The sequence below is a fragment of the Erythrolamprus reginae genome, chromosome 5, assembly GCF_031021105.1.
Source record: "Erythrolamprus reginae isolate rEryReg1 chromosome 5, rEryReg1.hap1, whole genome shotgun sequence".
NCBI classification, from domain to species: domain Eukaryota; kingdom Metazoa; phylum Chordata; class Lepidosauria; order Squamata; family Dipsadidae; genus Erythrolamprus; species Erythrolamprus reginae.
The window spans coordinates 3,268,215-3,293,750 of record NC_091954.1 but is presented as its reverse complement, the minus strand read 5'-3'; the positions used below and the strand labels follow the sequence as shown (position 1 = coordinate 3,293,750).

Sequence of the window (25,536 nt, the reverse complement as noted above, 5' to 3'; positions counted from 1 at the left end):
GAAGAAGAAGAAGATCAAGAAGAAGAAGACGAAGACGAAGAAGAAGAAGATCAAGAAGAAGATCAAGAAGAAGAAGAAGATCAAGAAGAAGATCAAGAAGAAGAAGATCAAGAAGAAGAAGATCAAGAAGAAGAAGAAGAAGATCAAGAAGAAGAAGAAGAAGAAGAAGATCAAGAAGAAGAAGAAGATCAAGAAGAAGAAGATCAAGAAGAAGAAGAAGAAGATCAAGAAGAAGAAGAAGATCAAGAAGAAGAAGAAGAAGAAGAAGAAGAAGAAGAAGAAGAAGAAGAAGAAGAAGATCAAGAAGAAGGAGGAGGAGGAGGAGGAGATGAGAAATGTTTAAGTCTTAAAATCTTTAGCAACTCAAAGTCAATGAAACTCCCGAGCATCTGGGGAGAAGAAAGATTTAGCTTCGTCTTATTACACCACAATTTTCCACATTGGTGTTTTGAGGGTTTTTTTAAATTCCTACACTGTTCCTTGAACAAGTCACCAATGTTTTGTCTTTAGGATTAGATTCTGGGCAAGAATTCATTGATTTTGTTAGCTGTTTCAAAGTAGGGTTATGCAGAACCTTTGAAGACGCTGTTTTGGGACTTCTAAGCCTTTTAAAGCAGCTGCCTCTTTTTCCAAGTTTCCCAGAGGGAAGATAAAAGTAAGATAAGACAAGACAGCATCTATGATGGTGCAATTGAAACTCTGCCTTTAGTTATGTGTCTGGCAGGGCATATTATTATTATTATTATTATTATTATTATTATTATTATTATTATTATTATTATTTATTAGATTTGTATGCCGCCCCTCTCCGAAGAACTCGGGGCGGCTCACAACAACAGAAACAGTACAAATCCAAAATTAAAACAATTTAAAAACCATTAATATAAAAAACAATCATACATCTCATACAAACCATACATAAAGCAGAGACGGTCCAGGGGAATCAATTCCCCCATGCCTGATGACAGAGGTGGGTTTTAAGGAGTTTGCGAAAGGCAAAGAGGGTGGGGGCAGTCCTAATCTCCGGGGGGGAGTTGATTCCAGAGGGTCAGGGCTGCCACAGGGAAGGCTCTTCCCCTGGGGCCCGCCAGATGACACTGTTTCGTCGACGGGACCCAGAGAAGGCCACCTCTGTGGGACCTAACTAGTTGCTGGGATTTGTGCGGCAGAAGGCGGTCCCGGAGATTTGGCTTCTATCACTTGTCTGTGTCCACCATATTGAATATTCTTCCAACCAAACAATGTTTTCAAGTTATGCTTTCCACTTCGCTGGTGTGTGGGAGGGAGGAAATTTATGTAGTTGGGTGCGCGCATGTACGTAGCTTCCTAAGCAACCACAAATCCTTGTGGAGGTGCTAATGGCCAACGTAACAATTTGGGATGGGGCGGGTGAAGGGGAGGGGAGAGTTGAGGAAACATTTCCCAAAGGGTTTGTACATCCGTAGTGTTGAGTAGAAAAGAGAAAGAACCCTCCAAGTCACTGGAGGAAAACAAATAAATAAAATGGCGAAAATTGTGGATTCTGCAAGAACGGCAGAATGGGTTATATTGCAGCAAAAAAATGACCCACCCGGAGCAGCCTCAAGATAATCACATTTACCCTTTTTCAATCTCTAGGCCAGTGATGGCGAACCTATGGCACGGGGGCCAGAGGTGGAACATGGAGTCATATCTCCTGCCATGTGAGCTGTTGCCCTAGCTCAGCTCCAATGTGCATAGATGTGCTGGCCAGCTGATTTTTGGGTCACACAGAGGCTCTGGGAGAGCGTTTTTGGCTTCCAGAGTGCCTCCGGGAGGATGGGAGAAGGTGTTTTTACCCTTCCCCAACCCCAAAAAAGCATTTGAGCTGGGGGAGGGCGAAACACAAGCCTACTGGGCCCACCAGAAGTTGGGAAACAGGCCGTTTCATAGAAACATAGAAACATAGAAGACTGACGGCAGAAAAAGACCTCATGGTCCATCTAGTCTGCCCTTATACTATTTCCTGTATTTTATCTTACAATGGATATATGTTTATCCCAGGCATGTTTAAATTCAGTGACTGTGGATTTACCAACCACGTCTGCTGGAAGTTTGTTCCAAGCATCTACTACTCTTTCAGTGAAATAATATTTTCTCACGTTGCTTTTGATCTTTCCCCCAACTAATTTCAGATTGTGTCCCCTTGTTCTTGTGTTCACTTTCCTATTAAAAACACTTCCCTCCTGAACCTTATTTAACCCTTTAACATATTTAAATGTTTCGATCATGTCCCCCCTTTCCCTTCTGTCCTCCAGACTATACAGATTGAGTTCATGAAGTCTTTCCTGATACGTTTTATGCTTAAGACCATCCACCATTCTTGTAGCCCGTCTTTGGCCCCGTTCAATTTTGTCAATATCTTTTTGTAGACAAGGTCTCCAGAACTGGACACAGCGCTCTATATAAGGGGATCACAATCTCCCTCTTCCTGCTTGTTATACCTCTAGCTATGCAGCCAAGCATCCTACTTGCTTTTCCTACTGCCTGACCACACTGCTCACCCATTTTGAGTTTCCGGCCTCCGGAGGGCAGGGGAAGCTGTTTCTGCCTTCCCCGGGACACTGAATGATGGATGTGGGCACTCACACATGAGCAATAGTGCGCATGGCCGCTCTTTTGGTACCCGAGGAAAAAACAAGATTCGCCATCACTGCTCTAGGCAAATGCCTCCTTTAAACCAGATTCAACCCAAGGGGAGGAAATATATATATATATATATGTATAAAGAATAGCTAGAAACTTGGCGGCAGAGAAAGCAGTTCACTTCAGCGGGTGTGTAGTTTGACAAAGGCTCCGTGCTTAAGTTTCTTAGTGAATCCACCTGGGGGCATAATCCTGGAATCGACTCGGTTGCCTCTTTGGGTCAATGGTTCCCTCGATGCTCCTCGACCGCGGAAACGCCAGCCACGCACGAGACCGCATTCTCTCCTTCCACACCACGAAAGCGCAAGGCCACGATGCGTCCACTCTTCACCAGGAAGTCCCAGGCACACGCAATGACCCCCCCACACAAAAAAAAACGAGAGAGTACCGAACTCCCTGGCAAGAGGGCACATTGTACAGTATTGGGTAGAAAATGTCACACATGAAAATAAAGATCTCGAGGGCCGTCTGAGAAGACATCGCCAAGGATTCGACCTCCCCACAGTCCATTCTGTCTCTGAGACCAGGGCCCTGCCCTTGATTTGAAGTTTGTTGGGTTTTTAGTTTTTTTTTTAAAGACCAAAACCCACCATTAAGTGCCTTAAAGTGGACGTGGAATACTATCGAGCACAATTTTGTTTTCAGTCGTTCATAAAAGGTATCACAGATATATATATATATATATATACTGTATATACAAAACTGACCCCAACCAGCGAGGCCTTCTTTTCACAAACCAAGTCTTTCAGGATTGGGGAAAAAAGAAAACCCCGGAACAAAACAGTATTTGTAGAGTGTGCTTTAAAATCCAAAAGTTCCAATTCTCAGGCTCGGTTGAGGAGGGTTGTCCTAAAAATGAAAAGATAAAAGGTTATTGTCGTGGGGTCTTTTTAATTGACAGCAGGCAAAAAAGCGAACGAAATCCCTGATTGTATAAACAGAGGCATGGGATCAAAATTATGAATGCAGCTTTAGTAATCCTTAGAATGGCCACACCTGGAATCCTGTTTTGGTCACCACCTTACAAAAAAAGATGTTAAATAGGGTTCAGGAGGGAAGTGTTTTTAATAGGAAAGTGAGCACAAGAACAAGGGGACACAATCTGAAGTTAGTTGGGGGAGAGATCAAAGGCAACGTGAGAAAATATTATTTTACTGAAAGAGGAGTAGATCCTTGGAACAAACTTCCAGCAGACGCGGTTGGTAAATCCACAGTAACTGAATTTAAGCATGCCTGGGATAAACATATATGCATCCTAAGATAAAAATACAGGAAATAGTATAAGGGCAGACGAGATGGACCATGAGGTCTTTTTCTGCTGTCAGACTTCTATGTTTCTATGTTGAGACATAGGAACATAGAAAATTGACGGCAGAAATAGAATAGAATAGAATTTTATTGACCATGTATGATTGGACACACGGGAATATGTCTTGGTGCAGATGCTCTCAGTGTACATAAAACAAAAGACACATTTGTCAAGAATCGTGGTACAACATAGAAACATAGAAGACTGACAGCAGAAAAAGACCTCCTGGTCCGTTTAGTCTGCCCTTATATTATTTCCTGTATTTTATCGTAGAATGGATCTATGCTTATCCCAGGCATGGTTCACTTTCCTATTTAAAACACTTCCCTCCTGGACCTTATTTAACTCTTTAACATATTTAAATGTTTTGATCATGTCCCCCCTTTTCCTTCTGTCCTCCAGACTCTACAGATTGAGTTCATTAAGTCTTTCCTGATACGTTTTATGCTTAAGACCTTCCACCCTTTTTGTAGCCCGTCTTTGGACCCGTTCAATTTTGTCAATATCTTTTTGTAGGTGAGGCCTCCAGAACTGAACACAGTATTCCAAATGGGGTCTCACCAGCGCTCTATATAAGGGGATCACAATCTCCCTCTTCCTGCTTGTTATACCCCTAGCTATGCAGCCAAGCATCCTACTTGCTTTCCCTACCGCCTGACTGCACTGTTCACCCATTTTGAAACTGTCAGAAATCACTACCCCTAAATCCTTCTCTTCTGACGTTTTTGCTAACACAGAACTGCCAATGCAATACTCAGATTGAGGATTTATTTATTTATTTATTTATTTATTTATTTATTTATTTATTTATGTATTTATGTATTTATGTATTTATTTATGTATTTATGTATTTATGTATGTATTTATTTATTTATTTATTTATTTATTTATTTATTTATTTATTTATTTATTATTTGGATTTGTATGCCGCCCCTCTCCGAAGACTCGGGGCGGCTCACAACAAGTGAAAACAAATCATAAATAATCCAATTAATTAAAATATTTAAAGATTTAAAAAAAACCATATACTAACAGACACACACACAAGCATACCATGTATAAATTAAATGTGCCCAGGGGGAGATGTTTAATTTCCCCAGGCCTGACGGCAAAGGTGGGTTTTGAGGAGTTTACGGAAGGCAGGAAGAGTAGGGGCAGTTCTGATCTCCGGGGGGAGTTGGTTCCAGAGAGCCGGTGCCGCCACAGAGAAGGCTCTTCCCCTGGGGCCCGCCAACCGACATTGTTTAATTGACGGGACCCGGAGGAGGCCCACTCTGTGGGACCTAATCGGTCGCTGGGATTCGTGCGGGATTCCTTTTCCCCAAGTGCATCATTTTACATTTGGAAACATTAAACTGCAGTTTCCATTGCTTTGACCACTTATCTAGTAAAGCTAAATCATTTGCCATATTACAGACGCCTCCAGGAATAATTAAGCGGCTTTGCGTTAACCGCTTAAATACTGGAAGTCTGCTATCATGGCATCCCTAAACCTTCTCTTTGTTAGAAGGGATATAACCAATCTCTCCAACTGTTCTTCATACGTTTTAGTTCCCGGTCCCCTAATCATGGAATTTCTTGCTTCCCTTGTGTGGGATTCTCCTTGTGTTCTGATTTCTGAAGATGGTTTTCAGCCAGCCCTCAAAACATATGCTGAAAATTGTCTACAGGCAAACACTTTTTGTCAGTGCCGCACAATTTCGCTGTCGTTCCCTCCTTGCGAAACGTGCCCTAAAAAGCAGGCCAAATCCACAGGGCCTGTTTGCGCTTTAAATAGAATTAGTAAATTCACCATTCTCACATTGGATTGCTCCTCCGTTGGGACAATATGAAAATGGGGTTACTATGCTAAATCCTGAGATGGTAAAATTAACGCTTCTTGGTGTGTTCCAGAAGTTAAAACAGGCATGCACAAATTAACTTTTTATAAGTACTTTGGATCAGACTTTTAAAATAATTTCGACTGGCTTTCCTGCTTTTTCCTATTGTTATTGTTCTTACTCTTTTAGTTTTTTTAAAAATTTAAATTATGGCATACGTTTTGAATTATGACATAATAACAATAACATAGCAACAGAGATGGAAGGGACCTTGGAGGTCTTCTAGTCCAACCCCCCTTCTTAGGCAGGAAATCCTACACTAGAATTGGAACAGGAATAAAATTGGAATTAATAATAATAATTTATTAGATTTGTATGCCACCCCTCTCCGAAGACTCGGGGCGGCTCACAACAACGATAAAAACAGTATTATACTGGCACAAATCTGATATTAAAAAAACCCCTAAAAACCCTATCATAATTAAAAACCAAACAGCACATACATACCAAACATAAATTATAATAAGCCTGGGGGAAAGGTGTCTCAAATCCCCCATGGATTTGGAATAGGAATAGAATAAAATAAACAGGGTTAGGAGGAACCTTGGAGAACCCTAGAGCTATAACTCCCTATAGCATTTCAGACAAATGGTTAAAAACTTTAAAACTTCCAGTGTTGGAGCATTCACAACTTCTGGAGTCAAGTTGTTCCACTGATTAATTGTTCTGACTGTCAGGAAATTTCTCCTTAGTTCTAAGTTGCTTCTCTCCTTGTTTAGTTTCCACCCATTGCTTCTTGTTCTACCCTTAAGTGCTTTGGAGAATAGGTTGACTCCTTCTTCTTTGGGGCAACCCCTGAGATACTGGAAGACTGCTATCCTGTCTCCCCTGGTCCTTCTTTCCATTAAACTAGCCATGCCCAATTGTTCTTCATATGTTTTAGCCTCCTGTCCCTTAATCATCTTTGTCGCTCTTCTCTGCACTTTTTCTAAAGTCTCAATATTCTTTTTGCATCGTGGCGACCAAAAGTTGTTTGCAATGACATGGGTGGCTACAAAAAAACAACAAACATATACTTCCTGGAAACCTTAAAATGAGAAGATTGGGGAGAAAAAGCTTAACTCAGGAAATAATTAAATCATATGTTTTTTTAACCCATAAATGCTTTAATGAATTTAATCATGATCTAGAACTGAACTTTTATAGCAATTAAAGAAAATTGAGCTACTGTACTTGCCTAATCTGTTATCCTACTGAACTTTGTGGGTTCAGTACAAAACCTTCAAATGTTCCTATGCTCATCAACCAATAATGCTGTCTGCCATTTGTTGTTTTTGTGGCTATTCCCCTCCCCCCTCCGTTGTGTTTTCCGAGCTCCATTGTATAATGGACTGGGTTGAATGTGTACGATTGTGTAGTTGGTGATTTTATAATATTGGTTATGTTTATTCATGTTTTTTCATTGGTTTTAAATTTTTATTCTTGGATTTGCAATGTGTTGTGTTATTGTCATGTTGTGAGCTGCCCCGAGTCTTCGGAGAGGGGCGGCATACGAATCTAATAAATTATTATTATTAATTATTCAAATAATGTGACTTAATCAATCGAAAAAGAGTCCAAGCAACTATTTGAAAAATTATCTTGGTTGATAAGCCACTCCCAACCAGTCACATGACCTTTAAGCCACCCCCCCATCACATGATTGTCAAACCACTCCCACCTGGTCACATGGCCAGCAAGCCACTCCTACCCAGTCACATGGCCGGCAAGCCCCACCCACAAAATAAGCCACACCCACAGTGTGCAGTAAAAAGTTTGGCATCGCTGGTTCTGACCCATGCAAAGAAGGTGGCGGGGCTTTGATCCCATCAAAATCTTTGCTTTCCATTCCTTAATAACCATGATTACCTGAGAGTCTTCCAGCTGTCTTTCTCCATGTGATTTTCTGGACCTTCGCTTTCAAATGAGGCAATAAACAAAGCTGGAGGAGGGAGAAAAACACACATAAGTGACAGGAAGGTTCATCAGTTTGGGATGATAATAGTCTCAGGAAGAGGCCATTTGGGACTGGCTAGGTGGGTAGGTAGGTAGGTGGGTAGAAATATTGCATTGGCATCCTTCAGTCTCGAAAGAAATCTTGCCCTGCATTCTCCAGAGCAGGGGTCCCCAAACATGGCAACTTTAAGACTTGTGGACTTCAACTCCCAGAATACTCCAGCCAGCATAGCTTGTATATGCCGGCTGGAGAATCCTGGGAGTTGAAGTCCACAAGTCTTAAAGTTGTCAAGTTTGAAGACCTCTGCCCCAGAGCATGAAGCCTGGGTAGGTTAGTATATAGAAATATATAGATTAGTTTTCGTAGATTTTCATGGGAACAGGTAAGAAGGTCTTGGCATATTCGGGTGTCTTCCCATGTAAGTTTCAGAGATTTCTGGCGACGTTTCGACGAGGTCCTACTCGTCATCTTCAGGCTGGTGTTTCTGTCCTTGTTCTGTCCTTCTGTCCTATGGTGTTTGCCCTAGAACAGGGACAGAAGCACCAGCCTGAAGATGACCAGTGGGACCTCACCAGAAATCTCTGAAACCTACACGGGAAGAAACCCAGATATGCTAAGACCTTCATATATAGATTAGCATATAGATACAGAAACATAGAGATGATAGAGAGAGCGGGGATGAAGATACATAGATTATATAGATTGAGAGATAAATAGATAAGAGGTGACACGTAGGTAGGTAGGTAGGTAGATAGACAGACACAAACATACACGCACTCACACACACAAAGAGAGAGAGAGAGAGAGAGAGACTGGATGGATGATAGACAGATAGATGTTGGTTGATTGGGTGGGTGGATGGAATAGGATAGACAGACAGACAGACACCGACAAATAGACAGACAATGGACAAATGATAGTTAGGTATGTAGGTAGGTAAATACTTGGATGATAGATAGATAGATAGATAGATAGATAGAGAGAGAGAGAGAGAGAGAGAGAGAGAGAGAGAGAGAGAGAGAGAGAGAGATGTAGGTATGTATGTATGTACGTAAGTAGGTAGGTAGACAGACAGGTAGACAGATAATTGATGGAGGATAGAGAGAGAGAGAGAGAGATGGATGGATGATAGGTGATAGATGGATGGATGGATGGATAGATAGATAGATATAGGTAGGTATGTAAGTAAGTAGGTAGGTAGGTACACAGAGAGATAGACAGACAATGGATGGAAGATGGAGAGAGAGAGAGAGATAGGTGATAAATAGACAGACAGACAGGTAGATAGATGGTAGGTAGGTAGGTAGGTAGACTCCACCCGTTTCAGAGTCTCACCTTCTTCACTGTAAATAGGTGCGGTGAGCAGATAGCCCTGAACCTTCCTGTCCTTTTCGAAGGGACATTCCACCTGCTTCCATGTGACAAAGTCGTGGATTTGCCTTGAAATTTCCCAGAATTTCTGCAGGAGATCCACACCCGACCCCAAAACAAATGGAAAGTCATATTATTAACATGACGGAATCGCAAGAACCCACAGGAAAGCCTCCCCAAGAGGTGGGGGGGGCTGCTCCTTAGCCTCCTTATTTCTAAGCTGCTTCTCTCTCTCTCTCTCTGGTTAGTTTGCACCCATTGCTTCTTGTCTGGCCTTGCTTTGGTCAAGGGGAGGAGGACAAAGAGTCCTCGGGCCACCCCTGCACCTTCCTTGGTTATTAGTTCAAGAGTCATATTCCTCTTAGGATCCCTTTAGTTTACGCTCCCCTGCAATCTGGTTTTCTCCCATGGAATCAAGACTTTGAATAATGTGCCATTCAAAACGACAATAAATTTATAAATGTATTCTATTCTATTCTATTCCTATTCTATTCTCTCCAATCTCTATTATATTCTCTATTCTTTATTATATTTTCTATTATATTCTTTATTATTCTGTTCTATTCTCTACTCTCCATTCTCTATTATATTCTCTATTATTTATTCTATTCTATTCTATTCTATTTTCTCTTCTCTTCTCTCCATTCTCTATTATATTCTCTATTCTTTATTCTATTTTCTATTCTATATTCTCTTCTCTTCTTCATTCTTTTATTCTATTCTGTTCTATTCTACTCTCTCCAGTCTCTATTATATTATCTCTTCTTTATTCTATTCTTCTATTCTGTTCTGTTCTGTTTGTTCTGTTCTATTCTATTCTATTCCAGTCAATGAAGCAGTGGAAGTGATGTGCCGGTGCCTGGAGGCTGTTGGGGTCTGGATGGGTGTCAACAGACTCAAACTCAACCCAGACAAGACGGAGTGGCTGTGGGTTTTGCCTCCCAAGGACAATTCCATCTCTCCGTCCATTACCCTGGGGGGGGGGATTATTGACCCCCCCAGAGAGGGTCTGCAACTTGGGCGTCCTCCTCGATCCACAGCTCACATTAGAGAAACACCTTTCAGCTGTGGCGACGGGGGCGTTTGCCCAGGTTCGCCTGGTGCACCAGTTGCGGCCCTATTTGGACCGGGAGTCACTGCTCACAGTCACTCATGCCCTCATCACCTCGAGGCTCGACTACTGTAACGCTCTCTACATGGGGCTACCTCTGAAAAGTGTTCGGAAACTCCAGATCGTGCAGAATGCAGCTGCGAGAGCCATTGTGGGGTTATCTAAGTATGCCCATATTACTCCAACACTCCGCAGTCTGCATTGGTTGCCGATCAGTTTCCGGTCACAATTCAAAGTGTTGGTTATGACCTATAAAGCCCTTCATGGCACCGGACCAGAATATCTCTGGGACCGCCTTCTTCTGCACGAATCCCAGCGACTGGTTAGGTCCCACAGAGTGGGTCTTCTCCGGGTCCCGTCGACTAAACAATGTCGTCTGGCGGGACCCAGGGGAAGAGCCTTCGCTGTGGGGGCCCCAACCCTCTGGAACCAGCTCCCCCCTGAGATTAGGATTGCCCCCACCCTCCCTGCCTTTTGTAAACTCCTTAAGACCCACCTCTGCCGTCAGGCATGGGGGAACTAAAACACCTCCCCCTTGCCCATGTTGTTTTGTTGATTGATTGACTGTGTTTCTGTTTTTTTATATATATTGGGATTGTTTTATGAAATTACTAATTTTAAATTGTAATTAGATTGGTGGGCATTGGATTTTTATTATGTACTGTTTTTTATTATTGTTGTGAGCCGCCCCAAGTTTGCGGAGAGGGGCGGCATATAAATCCAATAAATGTAATCTAATCTAATCTATTCTATTCTATTCTTTATTCTTCTATTCTATTCTGTTCATCTATTTTCTCTTCTCTTCTATTCTTCATTCTTCTATTCTATTCTGTTCTACTCTACTCTCTCCAGTCTCTATTATATTATCTATTCTTCTATTCTTCTGTTCTGTTCTGTTATTCTCTATTTTCTATTTTCCACTCCACTCCACTCTACATTCTATTCCTGTTCCTGTTCTGTTCTGTTCTATTCTATTCTGGATTTTTACCAAATGTCCTATCTGCCCCACTTAAAGCCAGTTCTTTTTCTGCCTAAATAAATCTGAAATATATGTTCCGTTCAGGGTAGCTAGCTGAAGCAAAGAATTTCTTCCCCCTTTTCATTGTGGTGTGCATGGATTGAATTATCCTTCCTAAATGCTGTAATCCCCACATGTAGCCCTGAGGCTTCACTGAGGCCAATGCATCCTCGAGGATTGTAAGGAAAACAAAACCTAGCATAAAAGTGGTGAAATGGCCTTTTATTTTAAGGGAGCACTTCCCCCCCCTTCCTCATTTCAATGGCCATATCCATCCCATTTATCGCATGCCGCGCACATTTATTGACCACTGTAAAAGGCTGCTGACCTTGAAGTTGATTTGTCCATTCGGCAAGTGGTTGGTGTGTATTTTGTGCAGGAAGTAAATATCTTTAATGAAAAGGCTGAAAACAGGGAGAACAATTTTCTCCCGGCTGCTGTGGGCTGTTTGAGATCTCTGGGCCGCCCCTTGGAGAGCTGTCCGGTAGTTACAAAAATTGCTGGACGGATCCATGTGGTGCTATTTCCAAAAAACAATAAGAAGCAGGGGCTTAATCAAGATTTTTTTTGTTCTACTTTCTTTTCAATTTGTTCTATTCTCCTTTCATTTTTTTCCAAAATTTGATGGATTATTTCAATTTTATTGTCCATTTTTTGCATATCTTCCCTCATTGCCTCATGGTTCCTATCTAATTTTTCCTCCAGTTTGAGCATTGTTTCTTGAATTGCCATTAATGTCTCCTGCGTTGTTTGTGGGGTGTTGCTAATATTACCTGTACTGCTGGCCTTTTCTGTTGCTAACATGCTAACTATTGATTTTTGGGTTGAGGGAGAGCCAGATGGTTTTTTTGTATATTTCTGGAAAGTTGCCATTTTAATCTTTTTAATTGATTATTAACTTGAATGTCTAACAAAATGACAAAAAAGTAGTAACAATGGATGATAAATTGATGCAATTAAATAGAGAGTTAGAAGAATCAATAATTAATTTTGAGGTCGATAGAGCAGAATTTTATGTCAGATTCCAAAATGTAGAAGAAGAGAAAGAGGAGAATTTAGTAGAGACAATGACAGAAATGATAGCTAATATATTACAAAAAGATAAACAAGATACAGCTAATGGAATAGATGAGATTTACAGGGTGAACACTAACTACGCCTGAAAACATAAGCTTCCTAGGGAAGTACACGTGAGATGTGTAAAAAAGGAGATTAGAAATGAAATATTGAAAATTACAAAAAACGAAGCAATAATTCATAATGGGAAGGAAATCAGAGTTCTTAAGCAAATCCCAAAAAAATTAAGGGACAATCGAAGGGGATACCGACCGTTGGCAGATTTGTTAAATCAAAGTAAAATTACCTTCAGATGGTTAATTCCGGAGGGGATGCTTATCACATGGAAAGGGAAAAAAATAAAAGTAAATAACGAACTAATGGCACAGGAATTTTACGATGAATTAATAGCGGAAGAGAGGGTGGAAACAGGAAGTCAAAAAGAGATAGAAGAACCCCAGGTAGAATCAGATAGCGGGAAAGAAGGAACTTCTAAAGATATAGTACAGGAGGAAGAAAGAATATTGACAAGAGCACAGAAAGAAAACAGGACAAACAGAAGACAAATAAGGAATTAAAGGGGGATGGGAACAGAAATTAAATTAATCTCAATTAATGTAAATGGCTTAAACTCATTTATGAAAAGAAATAGTATATTCAATAAATTACAAAAACAAAATTTAGACATTGTTTGTCTACAGGAAGTACACATTCCACAAAAAAATGAAAAGCAATTAGAAAATGAGAAAATTGGGAAAGTATTTATGTCCTTATCACATAACAAAAAAAGAGGGATTGCAGTTTACGTTAAAAAAGAATTAGATCCAAGGAAAATATATGCAGATAAAAAGGGAAGAACTCTAATCATGACAGTTAAAATTGTTAATGTATTTGTATCATTAGTAGTAATTTATGCACCAAATAAAAATTTAAAAAAATTCTTCTATAACTTGCACCAGAAACTGATTGAATTAGAAGTAGAAGACATTTGCATGATAGGTGACTTTAACGGTATTATCGATCCCATTAAGGATTACAAAAGTGCTAATAAGAATCGATATAAAAAAAGAAAAGTACTGCCAAAAACGTTTGATCAGATGTGTGAAGAATTAAACCTGAGGGATTGTTGGAGAACAAGGAACCAAAATAAAAAAGAATATACATTCTACTCCAATGCGCACCAAAGTTGGTCTAGGATTGATATGGCGTGGGTTAATAACAAGATAGGAAACTTAATAAAACGAATTCAAATTGATAAAAACGATTGGGCTGATCATAACCCAATAAAAATTATATGGAATGAGGAGGAGAAAAAAAATAGGAGTTGGAGATTAGATCTACAATTATTAAAAGAACAAGAATATATAGATTGGATTGAAAGAGAAATGAAATTATTTTTAAAAGAAAATAACAATCCAGATACCTCCCTCCAGAATTTATGGGATACAGCAAAAGCCTATCAAAGAGGCTTAACAATAGCCTATAAATCAAGAAAAAACAAGGAAAAAAGACAAAATCAAAAAGAGTGGATATTTAAATTAGGAAAATTAGAAGAAGAATCCCAAAAAGACCCAGGAAACCCAAATATAAGGCAACAAATTATGCTGATAAAACACAAACTAGAATTAATAGAGATAGAAGAAGTAACTAAGAAACTAAGAGAAGTAAAACAAAATCAATTTGAGCACGCAAATAAACCTGGCAGATGGCTATCATATAAATTGAGGAAAGAAAGAGAGAAGAAATTAATCCAACAATTAACAGATAAAAAAGAAATAACACATTACCAGTTAAAAAAAAAGAAAGAAATTGCATTAGAATACTATAAAGAATTGTATAGTGAAGAAAATATTAAGGAAGAAGATATATTAAAATATTTAGAGACATGTAAAACCAATTTAATAAGTAAAGAAGATAAAGAAATATTAAATAAAGAAATAACAAAAGAAGAATTGGAAAGAACAATTATGAAACAGAATAATAATAAAACACCAGGCCCAGATGGCTTCCCAATTGAATTCTATAAAGCAACATTCCATGTAACGGGAGAATTATTATTAGAAATTTATAATAAAATGTTAACGAACGGAGAATGCCCGGTATCATGGCAAGAAGCTAACATAACGCTGATACATAAAGAAGACACAGATCCAAAGTATATTAAGAATTATAGACCAATATCCCTGTTAAATGTAGACTACAAAATTTATATGGCAATAATAGCAGACAGATTTAAAAAAATATTAAACAAAATAATACACCCTGATCAGAATGGTTTCTTACCTAACAGACAAATTAGAAATAATATAAGAATTACATTAAATATGCTAGAATATTATGAAAGCCATAATGATAAGGAGTTTGCAATGCTATTTCTAGATGCTGAGAAAGCCTTCGATAACCTCAATTGGAACTTTTTCAAAACATTAATAAATACTATGGATTTAGGAGAGAACTTTGAAAATACAATAAATAAAATATACTCCAAACAAAAGGCAAGGATAATTATAAATGGAGATTTAACCAATACATTCGATATTAAAAAAGGAGTGAGACAAGGCTGTCCACTATCTCCCTTAATATATATAATGTCTATAGAAATACTATTAAACCGAATTAGAGGGGAATCATCAATACAGGGCACCCAAATTAAACAACAAATTTATAAAACACAGGCCTTCGCTGATGATCTGGTCTTCTTCTTAGAGAATCCAGTTAGCTCAATGATATATTTAGTAAAAGAATTAGAGAACTATGGGAAAGTGGCCGGCTTAAAAATAAATAGGAACAAAACTAAAATATTAACCAAGAATTGTAATCAAGATTTAAACAAATTATTAATAAAAGAAACAGGTTTTCAAATAGAAAAGAAAATTAAATATCTAGGGATTTGGTTTACGACAAGGTATTCTTCACTGAAAGAACTAAATTATACAAAATTATTAACAAAAACAAAAGAAGATTTAGAAAAATGGTCAAAGTTAAATCTATCCTTAATGGGAAGGATCAATACAATAAAGTCTAATATACTTCCAAGGTGGCTCTATCTCTTCCAAACAGCACCAATACAACTAAACAAATCGTTCTTTGCTAAAATAAATAAAATAATTTCTAAATTTATCTGGTGCAATAAAAAACCTAGAATAAACATGAAAGCCCTACAAGATTTAAGAACAAGAGGAGGATTCGGTTTACCCAACTTAGAAATATACTACCAAGCCACTAAATTACTATGGATTAAAGAATGGGTCAACCTTGAAAATCCTAGAATTCTAACAATAGAAGGCCACGATATAAATGAAGGATGGCACGCACATTTGTGGGAAAAAGAACACTCAAAACATTCTCACTTTAAACAACACCAAATTCGGAATACACTACTGACACACTGGCGGAAAGTCAGGAAAAAATACTATAATGAAATTCCCAGATGGTTATCCACTCTAGAAGCTCAAATTCATCCAAACATAATAAGCCAAGAACAAAAAATAACCTATGAAGCCCTATTAAACACTAAAGGAAGTCTTAAAACTAGAGAAAGACTTAAAGAGGAAGGTATAGTAATAGATTGGCTTCCATATTACCAAATTCAAAGCAGATATAAAAGGGACTTGGTACAATTTGGAATATGTAACAAACAAAATGAAATAGACAAAATATTGACAGGATCTGACAAAAAATTTATAACTAAAATGTATATTTATCTATTAAACTATGAAAACATTGAAGAAATTGTTAAACCTAACATGATATCTTGGATGACCAACTTTGGATATGCAATTCAGCTAGAAGACTGGGAAAAACTATGGTCAGTTAATTATAAGATGACTTTGTCAACACCATATAAAGAAAATCTTTATAAAATGTTCTTCCGATGGCATTATGCGCCAGCACGCCTAGCCAAAATGAATGTAAACATTAGTAACAAATGTTGGAAGTGTAAAAAAGAAGTGGGAACATACTACCACATATGGTGGCAATGTAACGAAGCAAAAAAATTTTGGATTCAAATTAGGGCATGGATGGAAGAAATATTGGGCTATAAAATTGAAATAAAACCGGAAATGTACTTATTAGGCATAATTAGAGGCAAACATAGCAAAGAAAATTACTACTTAATAAATCACTTACTTACTGCTGCAAGATTAGCATATGCACAAGTCTGGAAACAAGATAAGATTCCAAACAAAGAAACGGTAATTAAAAAAATATTAGACTGCGCCAAATTTAGCAAATTAACATACGAAATTCAAAACCAACAAAATAAGGACTATTACAAAGTGTGGGAAAAAATTTACAACTGGGTGGAAATCAAGAAAAAGGTATAGTAAATAGAATTGTTAAAAAATAAATCTTGTAAATATATTAAGTGTAAATGTTTAATGTTGTATTGTTTGATGTCTAAATGTTTGTAAGTCATATAAAATAAAATAAAAATTATAGATAAAAAAAAAAAATCAAGATTTTTTTTTTTTTACAATTGTACTATTTATTGTTAAATACACTGCTAAAATAAATAAATAAAGGGAACACTCAAAGAACAACCCATCCTAGATCTGAATGAATAAAATATTCTCACTCAATACTTTGTTCTGTACAAAGTTGAAAGTGCACAACAGCAGGTGAAATTGATGGTCAATCAGTGTTGCTTCCTAAGTCCACGGTTTGATTTCACAGAAGTTTGATTTACTTGGAGTTATATTGTGTTACTGCCTTTTCCAGCCCTGTTTCCCCCCAGGAGATTCCTAGAGAGGCCCCACAGAGGCTTTTCCCTACCTTTTCCCTCTTGGCTGGTTACAGTTTCAGAGACTCGAGTTTATAAGTGGAAAATGGTCCTTGAGAAGAGGCAAAAAAATCTTGAACACCCGGTTCTTATCTAGAAAAGTTCATAAGCAGAGGCGTTTGTAGGTAGAGGTACCACTGTAAACATCCTTTGTAGAGGTAGGGAAGAGAATTAAGAAGCCCTCTTGGCTGGTTTATCTGCTCCAAAATTTGGTTGGCTCCATATTTCTAAGTTAACTCATCTAATCCATGAATCAGGATACCTACAAATGGTTTGGAGACTGCATGCAACCTCAATGCTACTACCATCATCAATGACTTGGATAAGGGGATAGATGGGGAACTGATCAAATTGCAGATGACACCAAACTGGCAACACTCCAGAAGATTCAGGAGGGAAGTGTTTTTAATAGGAAAGTGAACACAAGAACAAGGGGACAGAATCTGAAGTTAGTTGGGGGAAAGATCAAAAGCAACGTGAGAAAATATTATTTTACTGAAAGAGTAGTAGATCCTTGGAACAAACTTCCAGCAGACGTGGTTGGTCAATCCACAGTAACTGAATTTAAACATGCCTGGGATAAACATAGATCCATCCTAAGATAAAATACTTGAAATAGTATAAGGGCAGACTAGATGGACCATGAGGTCTTTTTCTGCTGTCAGTCTTCTATGTTTCTATGTTTCTAAGATAGGCACAAAATACAGGAGGATCTTGAGAAATTTAAAAAGTGGGCGCTATCTAACAAAATGAAATTCAATGGAGAAAAAAGTAAGGTTGTACATTTAAGAAAAAACAACAACCGCAAATGCACAGGTAAAGGGGTAGGCTACTGCCCAGACAGGGGGGAAACACAGGGGGGTAGTGAAAATGGAGCTCCACCCCAGAGCACTGAAAGATGTTGAAAGAAAATGTAGGGCGTCCTGCATAAGCCATGCCCACAGTGGGGTAGCAAAAATTTCACATGTTGTCAGCATATTCCACTTTGCACAGAACAAAGTATTCAATGAGAATATTTCATTCATTCAGATCTAGGATGTGTTATCTGAGTGTTCCCTTTATTTTTTTGAGCAGTGTATAAAACAAGAGTTAGATGGAAAGATTGGTGGTTGAAAGATGGTTAGCACATATAATTTTTATATAATAGAATATAAATAATAATTTTAGCTCTACAGGGCTATACTTTTAAAGAGCATTCGGAGACTTCAAATAGTCCAGAATGCTGCCACGCATTTAATTAAAAATGGGAAAAAAAATTCCAATAAATTTTATTAATTTTCTTAAAATAGACAAAACCGACAAACACACATTTAACATAGAAATGGGGTTGTATCTTCCCCGCTTATTCTAGAAGTAAAATTTCAATACAGAAAAAAGAATACATTCAAAAAATACTTAAAATCAACTTATTACTTTAAATGAAAAGAAGAAATTTGTTTAACTTTTTGTAATAAATCTTCATACATAGACTAATTCTAACATAACTCTTAAATCATATCCCTGCTAATTCTAACATAACTCTTAAATTATATCTCTGCTAATACAATTCTCTTATTTATTTATTTATTTATTTATTTATTACTTTTAATATTTCTTCTTGTTTATCCATATACTGTATACACTTTGTTCCATATCTCATAAAATTCTGTTTCTTCTTGATCTTTTAACCGTCTTGTCATCATATCCATTTCAGCGCAATCTAATATTTTCTTAATAACTTCCTCTTCTTTGGGGATATTTTCCCCTTTCCAATTTTGCGCGTATATTATCCTGGCCGCGGTCAAAATAAAAATGGAATTTTTATATGTGATAAAATGAAATAAATATTTAATAATAATTTTGGGGGAAAAAACACCTTTGGAGCCCTAATCCTTTTTATTTTCAGTTTTGTTTTTGTTAAATCCTGAATATAATTCTCTAACAGAGGACAGGCTTTCGTGAGAAAAAGAGAAAGAAAAAGAAATGAAAAGTTAATAGAGGTGGATTAGGAATGACCATCATCCCCTTGTCTTTCAAATGCTATGGCTCCAGTCACAATTGTGAAAATTGTTACTGGTGTAAGACGACCCATCCAGCTTTAAAGCCCTTCATGGCATTGGACCAGATTATCTCCGGGACCGCCTTCTGCCACACGAATCCCAGCGACCGATTAGGTCCCACAGAGTGGGCCTTCTCCGGGTCCCCTCAACTAAACAATGTTGGTTGGCGGCCCCCAGGGGAAGAGCCTTCTCTGTGGCGGCCCCGACTCTCTGGAACCAGCTCCCCCTAGAGATTAGAACTGCCCCTACTCTCCTTGCCTTTCATAAGCTCCTTACAACCCAACTTTGTCGTCAGGCATGGGGGAAATGAGATATCTCCCCCGGGCATATACAATTTATGCATGGTATGTTTGTATGTATGTTTGTTTAGTAAATGGGTTTTTTAAAAAATATTTTAAATTATAATTATTAGGTTTGTCATGAACTGTTTTATTTTGTTGTGAGCTGCCCCGAGTCTGTGGAGAGAGGCGGCATACAAATGTAATAAGTAAGTAAGTAAGTAAGTAAGTAAGTAAGTAAGTAAGTAAGTAAGTAAGTAAGTAAGTAAGTAAGTAAACAAACAAACAAACAGTTTCCCTCTTCAAACGGATTAAAATATGGTAAAAAAAAAACTGCACTGAAAAAATAGACTTTTAGCCAATCAAGGCAAAGCTGCTTGGATGCCTGCTGACAACTGAGGAAACTTTTTATATCCAGTTTGATTGAAATGGGATTGATTTTAAGATTTGGGAGGAAGAGCTTATTCATTACTATTTCATTCTTGCTCTGCTCTCCCCCCCCCCCCTTAACTCTGAGCAGGAATTAGGGTTGAGATCCACTTCTTGTGCTGCTGTGTTCTGGCTTGTCATGGCTTTTAAAATAAAAATGAAAATGGAAAGAATCAATTGAGTGAAAAACCCTGACCCAATGCAACAATGTATGAAATATTTACCTCTAAAACATCGAATTTGGCTGTTTTCACTTTGGACCATGTTTTCTTTAGTCGGGCAACAGGACTCAAATTCATGCCAGCTGCAAAAAAGAAGGAAGGAAGGAAGGAAGGAAGGAAGGAAGGAAGGAAGGAAGGAAGGAAAGAAAGGAAGGAAGGATGAAAGGCAGGAAGGAGGAAGGAAAGAAGGAAAGAGAAAGAGATAGAAAGAGAAAGAATTAGAGATAGGAAAGGAAGGAAGGAAAGAGGATGGAAGAAAGAAAGAAAGAAAAAGGAAGGAAGGAAGGAAGGAGAAAGAGAAAGAGAAAGAGAAAGAGAAAGAGAAAGAGAAAGAGAAAGAGAAAGAAAGAATTAGAGATAGGAAAGGAAGGAAGGAAGGAAAGAGAAAGAGATAGAAAGAGAAAGAATTAGAGATAGGAAAGGAAGGAAGGAAGGAAAGAGGATGGAAGAAAGAAAGAAGAAGGAAGGAAGGAAGGAAGGAGAAAGAGAAAGAAAATTAGAGATAGGAAAGGAAGGAAGGAAGGAAGGAAAGAAAGAGAAAGAGACAGAAAGAGAAAGAATTAGAGATAGGGAAGGAAGGAAGGAAAGAGGACAGAAGAAAGAAAGAAAGAAGGAAGGAAGGAAGGAGAAAGAGAAAGAGAAAGAGAAAGAGAAAGAGAAAGAGAAAGAGAAAGAAAGAATTAGAGATAGGAAAGGAAGGAAGGAAGAAAGAAAAAGAATGAGATAGAGATAGGAAAGGAAGGAAGGAAGGAAAGAAGGAAAGAGCATGGAAGAAAGAAAGAAAAGAAAAGAGAAAAAGAAAGAAGGAAAAGAAAGAAAAAGAGAAAGGAAGAAAAGTACAGAGAAGCAGAGAGAAGGGGAAAAGGATTTTAAAATGCAAATAATTTGCAATATTTCAGCATGCATTTCAAAAGTTTTTCTAGCAACAATGGTCTTCCATAAACCTTCAGGACTCTCTTGTCAAAGGGAAGTTTCTGCAGACATGTGGATTGTCCTAAGCACATCAAACCTTCAGAAGCCAAAGGGTCAAAATGTTCTCAACCCCCTCGCCCCTCGCTTCTCCATTCTATATTCCTCCAATCCACCTTGAGGTGTTAAGTATTGGCTCGCCACACCTTCTAGCAAATCGAATGATACTCTTTCAAGCTGATGCCGCAATCTTCCTAGATGTTTTTGATAAAATCTACCGCCTTCCCATCTAACAGTGGTCTGTTCCTGGCTTTCTTTCTTTCTTGTGCGAATCGATCACCTGTTTTTACAGTTACGATAGCTTTGTCTCTGAATCCCTGTGTTGTGAAAAACCCTGCCCTACAAACCCCAGTTTTTACAACAATTACGCAGCTTCTGCTCAGGCAATCTCACACTACTCACCAGAGCCTACAAAACTTTTGCCAGACCCATCCTAGACTACTGCTCATCTGTCTGGAACCCATACCACATCTCAGACATCAACACCCTTGAAAATGTCCAAAGATATTTCACCAGAAGAGCCCTTCACTCCTCCACTCGAAACAGAAAACCCTATGAAAATAGACTAACAATCCTGGGCCTAGAAAGTTTAGAACTAAGACGCCTTCAACAAGATCTAAGTATTGCCCACAAGATCATATGCTGCAATGTCCTACTGGTCAATGACTACTTCAGCTTCAACCGCAACAACACAAGAGCACGCAACAGATTCAAACTTAATATGAACCGCCCCAAACTTGACTGTAAAAAAATACGATTTCAACAATCGATTTATCGAAGCTTGGAACTCATTACCGGACTCAATTGTGTCAACCCCTAACCCCCAACATTTCTCCCTTAGACTCTCCACGATTGACCTCTCCAGGTTCCTAAGAGGCCAGTAAGGGGCGTACATAAGTGCACTGGTTTGCCTTTTGTCCCCTGTCCAATTGTCTTTCCTTTCTTTCACCTATCATATATATTCTCTTCCTTCCATATATCCTCTCCTCTAAGTTCACTTTCACCCTCTTTTATATTATCACATGTCTATTTTCTTCCTATATATTTGTGTATTGGACAAATGAATAAATAAAATAACAATAAATAAATAAATTAGGACAGGGAACGGAAGGCACTCTGGTGCACTTATGCATGCCACTTACTGACCTCTTAGGAATCGGGAGAGGTCAACAGTGGATCATCTACTGTTGGGGGTTAGGTGATGACACTATGGAGTCAGGCAGTGAGTTCCATGAATCAACTACTTGTTTACTGAAGCTTAGAACTACATTGCCTTAAACACGACCTAAGCATAGCTTCTAAAATCATCAGGTACAACGTCCTTCCTGTCAACAACTACTTCAGCTTCAACCACAACAACACACAAGCACACAACAGATACAAACTTAAAGTTAACTGCTCTAAACTCGACTGCAGGAAATACGAGTTTAGTAACCAAGTAGTTGATGCATGGAACTCACTACCAGACTCTGTAGTATCATCACCAAACCCCCAAAGCTTTACCCTCTTAGATTGTCCACTGTTGACCTCTCCCGATTCCTAAGAGGTCAGGAAGGGCCGTGCACAAGTGCACCAGTGTGCCTTCCGTCCCCTGTCCTAATGTTTCTCTCTTCCTAGTATCAGGTATATAAACATTGCTACAACTTTGTACACCACCAACACCTACTTTACAAAAGAAACAAATAAATAAAATAAAATAAATACATATCTTTACTCTAAAGGGAAAGTTCAGCTCAAATAAATAACTTTTTTGTTTTATTCCCAAATCAGTTCCTGCAAACTCTCAATCCAAGTGAGTTATTAGGAAAATATTTGCATACTGATAATCTGAAAAAAAATAAAAACTTGGCACACACAAGGCTAAATAGGAAGTTGATAATATCAGCTGCGTCACGCTGCCTGGTTTAATATATCACACGGATATTTCTTTTAAGGTTTAAAAACCTTTCAACGGAGGCTGTAATCTCCAGGTTTGATCAGAAAATTTCTTTTCCAGTTGTTTCCTCCTTCTCCCCTCTTATTATTAAAAGGAGCCATAAATCCCTGGTAGCTTTGTGATGCGGGAGAAACCCTCAGCTGCATTTATTTCCCCAGTTCTTCCTTTAAGAAAAGAGCACACACACACAGAGAGCAGACTCACAAATAATGGCCATCATGGAGTTGAAATTCCCGATGTTGAAGCATTCTCTCGCCACGTCGATGAAAAATTCCATGATCCTGGTTCGCTGCTTTTTCTTCACCACCTGAAAAACATTAAAAAGGATGTTCAGCGAGAAGGGAGGAAGTGGACTAATCATCTCCTTTTATTTAATGACCCCATAATCTCTTGCAAGGTAGAGTTTTGGCAACTGGAGGTTTACTGGCTGGATGCCCTTCCTGTCACCAATGCAGAGTTTCTTCTAAGCGGATATATACAGTGGTATCTCTACTATGCGCAGAACACGAGTCATGCGCCAATGCATGCACGCACTGGTCTCCACGAGTGCATCGGTAGCACCTGCGATGCGCAGGCCCTTCACTGCATTAAATCCAGAATTTATAAATACAGTGGTACCTCTACTTACGAACTTAATTCGTTCCGTGACCAGGTTCTTAAGTGGAAAAGTTTGTAAGAAGAAGCAATTTTTCCCATAGGAATCAATGTACTGTAAAAGCAAATAATGTGTGCGATTGGGGAAACCACGGGGAGGGTGGAGGCCCTGTTTGTTCCCAGGAGATTCCTAGGGAGGCCCCACAGAGGTTTCTCCCTGCCTTTTCCGGCCCTGTTTCCTCCCAGGAGATGCCTAGAGAGGCCCCACAGAGGTTTCTCCCCGCCTTTTCCGGCCCTGTTTCCTCCCAGGAGATTCCTAGAGAGGCCCCATAGAGGCTTCTCCCCACCTTTTCCCAGCCCTGTTTCCTCCCAGGAGATTCCTAGAGAGGCTCCACAGAGGTTTCTCCCCACCTTTTCCCGGCCCTGTTTCCTCCCAGGAGATTCCTAGGGAGGCCCCACAGAGGCTTCTCCACCTTTTCCCAGCCCTGTTTCCTCCCAGGAGATTCCTAGAGAGGCCCCATGGAGGCTTCTCCCTGCCTTTTCTGGTTATAGTTTCAAAGGCTAGGGTTTGTAAGTGCAAAATGGTTCTTGAGAAGAGGCAAAAAAATCTTGAACACCCGGTTCTTATCTAGAAAAGTTCTTAAGTAGAGGCATTCGTAGGTAGAGGTGCCACTGTATTCTCATTGTGCCCAAAGAGAGAAATAACTGTCTCTACCTAGGATTGAACACACAGCCTCCTGATTGTAAGGCAAGAGTGTAAGGCCACCTCTATGCCACTGCACCATTCGGGAACCCTGCTAATACCAGAGCAATATTAAATTAATAGTAAAGCCAACTCATTTGTTGGGAAATTGACAGGATGAATCCCATTTTTCATGGAGGTCTTCAGGGTTAGGCAGTTAGGGGCAGGGTAAGGACCCAGATTGTGGGGGGCAATAGGCTGGACTCTCTGGAAACCCCTTAGAGAGGGCTGTAAAGCACCGTGAAGTGGTATATAAGTCTAAATCTTGGGATCTTGGAATCTTAACTGACAACCATTTAAATAGGAGCCAGACGTGTGCAGCAGCTGCCAAAAAAGCCAACACAGTTCTAGGCTGCATCAACAGAGGGATGGAATCAAGATCATGTGAAGGGTTAATACTACTTTATAAGGCCTTAGTAAGGCCACGCTTGGAATATAAAGCCCTTCATGGCATCGGACCAGAATATCTCCGGGACCGCCTTCTGCCGCACAAATCCCAGTGACCGGTCCCACAGAGTTGGCCTTCTCCGGGTCCCGTCGACTAAACAATGTCGGCTGGCGGGACCCAGGGGAAGAGCCTTCTCTGTGGCGGCCCCGACCCTTTGGAACCAGCTCCCCCCGGAGATTAGGATTGCCTCCACCCTCCTTGCCTTTCGTAAACTTCTTAAGACCCACCTCTGCCATCAGGCATGGGGGAATTGAGACATCTCCCCCGGCCTATATATTTTATGCATAGTATGTTTGTGTGCATGTTTTATTTTAAATAAGTTTTTTTTTAGTTTTTTAATTATTAGATTTGTTACCATATATTGTTCTTATTATTGCTGTGAGCCGACCCGAGCCTACAGAGAGGGGCGGCATACAAATCTAATAAATAAATACAGTAATCCCTCGGTTAGCGCGGGGGTTACGTTCCAAGACCTCCCGCGCTAACCGATTTCCGCGTTATACTGGATGCGGAAGTAAAAACACCATCTGCGCATGCGCGCCCTTTGTTCCATGGCCGCACATGCGCAGAAGGTGGAGCGACGCAAGTTCGGAGGCTGGCAATGCAATGGTGATTTTTCCGGGCTCCTCGCCGCTACCCACAGGGCAGCGCTGGCGGCAATGGCAATGGCAACCCTCCCTCCTTCCCTCCTTCCCTTCTCTCCCTCCCTCCTTCCCTCCTTCCTTCCTCTCACCGGCTTTCTTGGGGCAGCG

General features: G+C 39.4%; 1 protein-coding gene across 1 annotated transcript in view; it reads right to left on the bottom strand.

The window, feature by feature from the left end:
* Positions 1 to 1,513: 1,513 nt before the first annotated feature.
* RASGEF1A (RasGEF domain family member 1A) overlaps positions 1,514 to 25,536 on the bottom strand; it is a 66,302-nt gene continuing 42,279 nt past the window's right edge. The window contains exons 8-13 of the mRNA XM_070751987.1: positions 23,205 to 23,307; positions 20,099 to 20,178; positions 11,618 to 11,809; positions 9,125 to 9,248; positions 7,702 to 7,774; positions 1,514 to 3,513 (exon numbers count right to left, since the gene is read on the bottom strand). Of these exons, the coding sequence (XP_070608088.1) occupies positions 3,489 to 3,513; positions 7,702 to 7,774; positions 9,125 to 9,248; positions 11,618 to 11,809; positions 20,099 to 20,178; positions 23,205 to 23,307 (597 nt within the window). The 3' untranslated portion in view covers positions 1,514 to 3,488. The remainder of the gene's footprint in view (positions 3,514 to 7,701; positions 7,775 to 9,124; positions 9,249 to 11,617; positions 11,810 to 20,098; positions 20,179 to 23,204; positions 23,308 to 25,536) is intronic.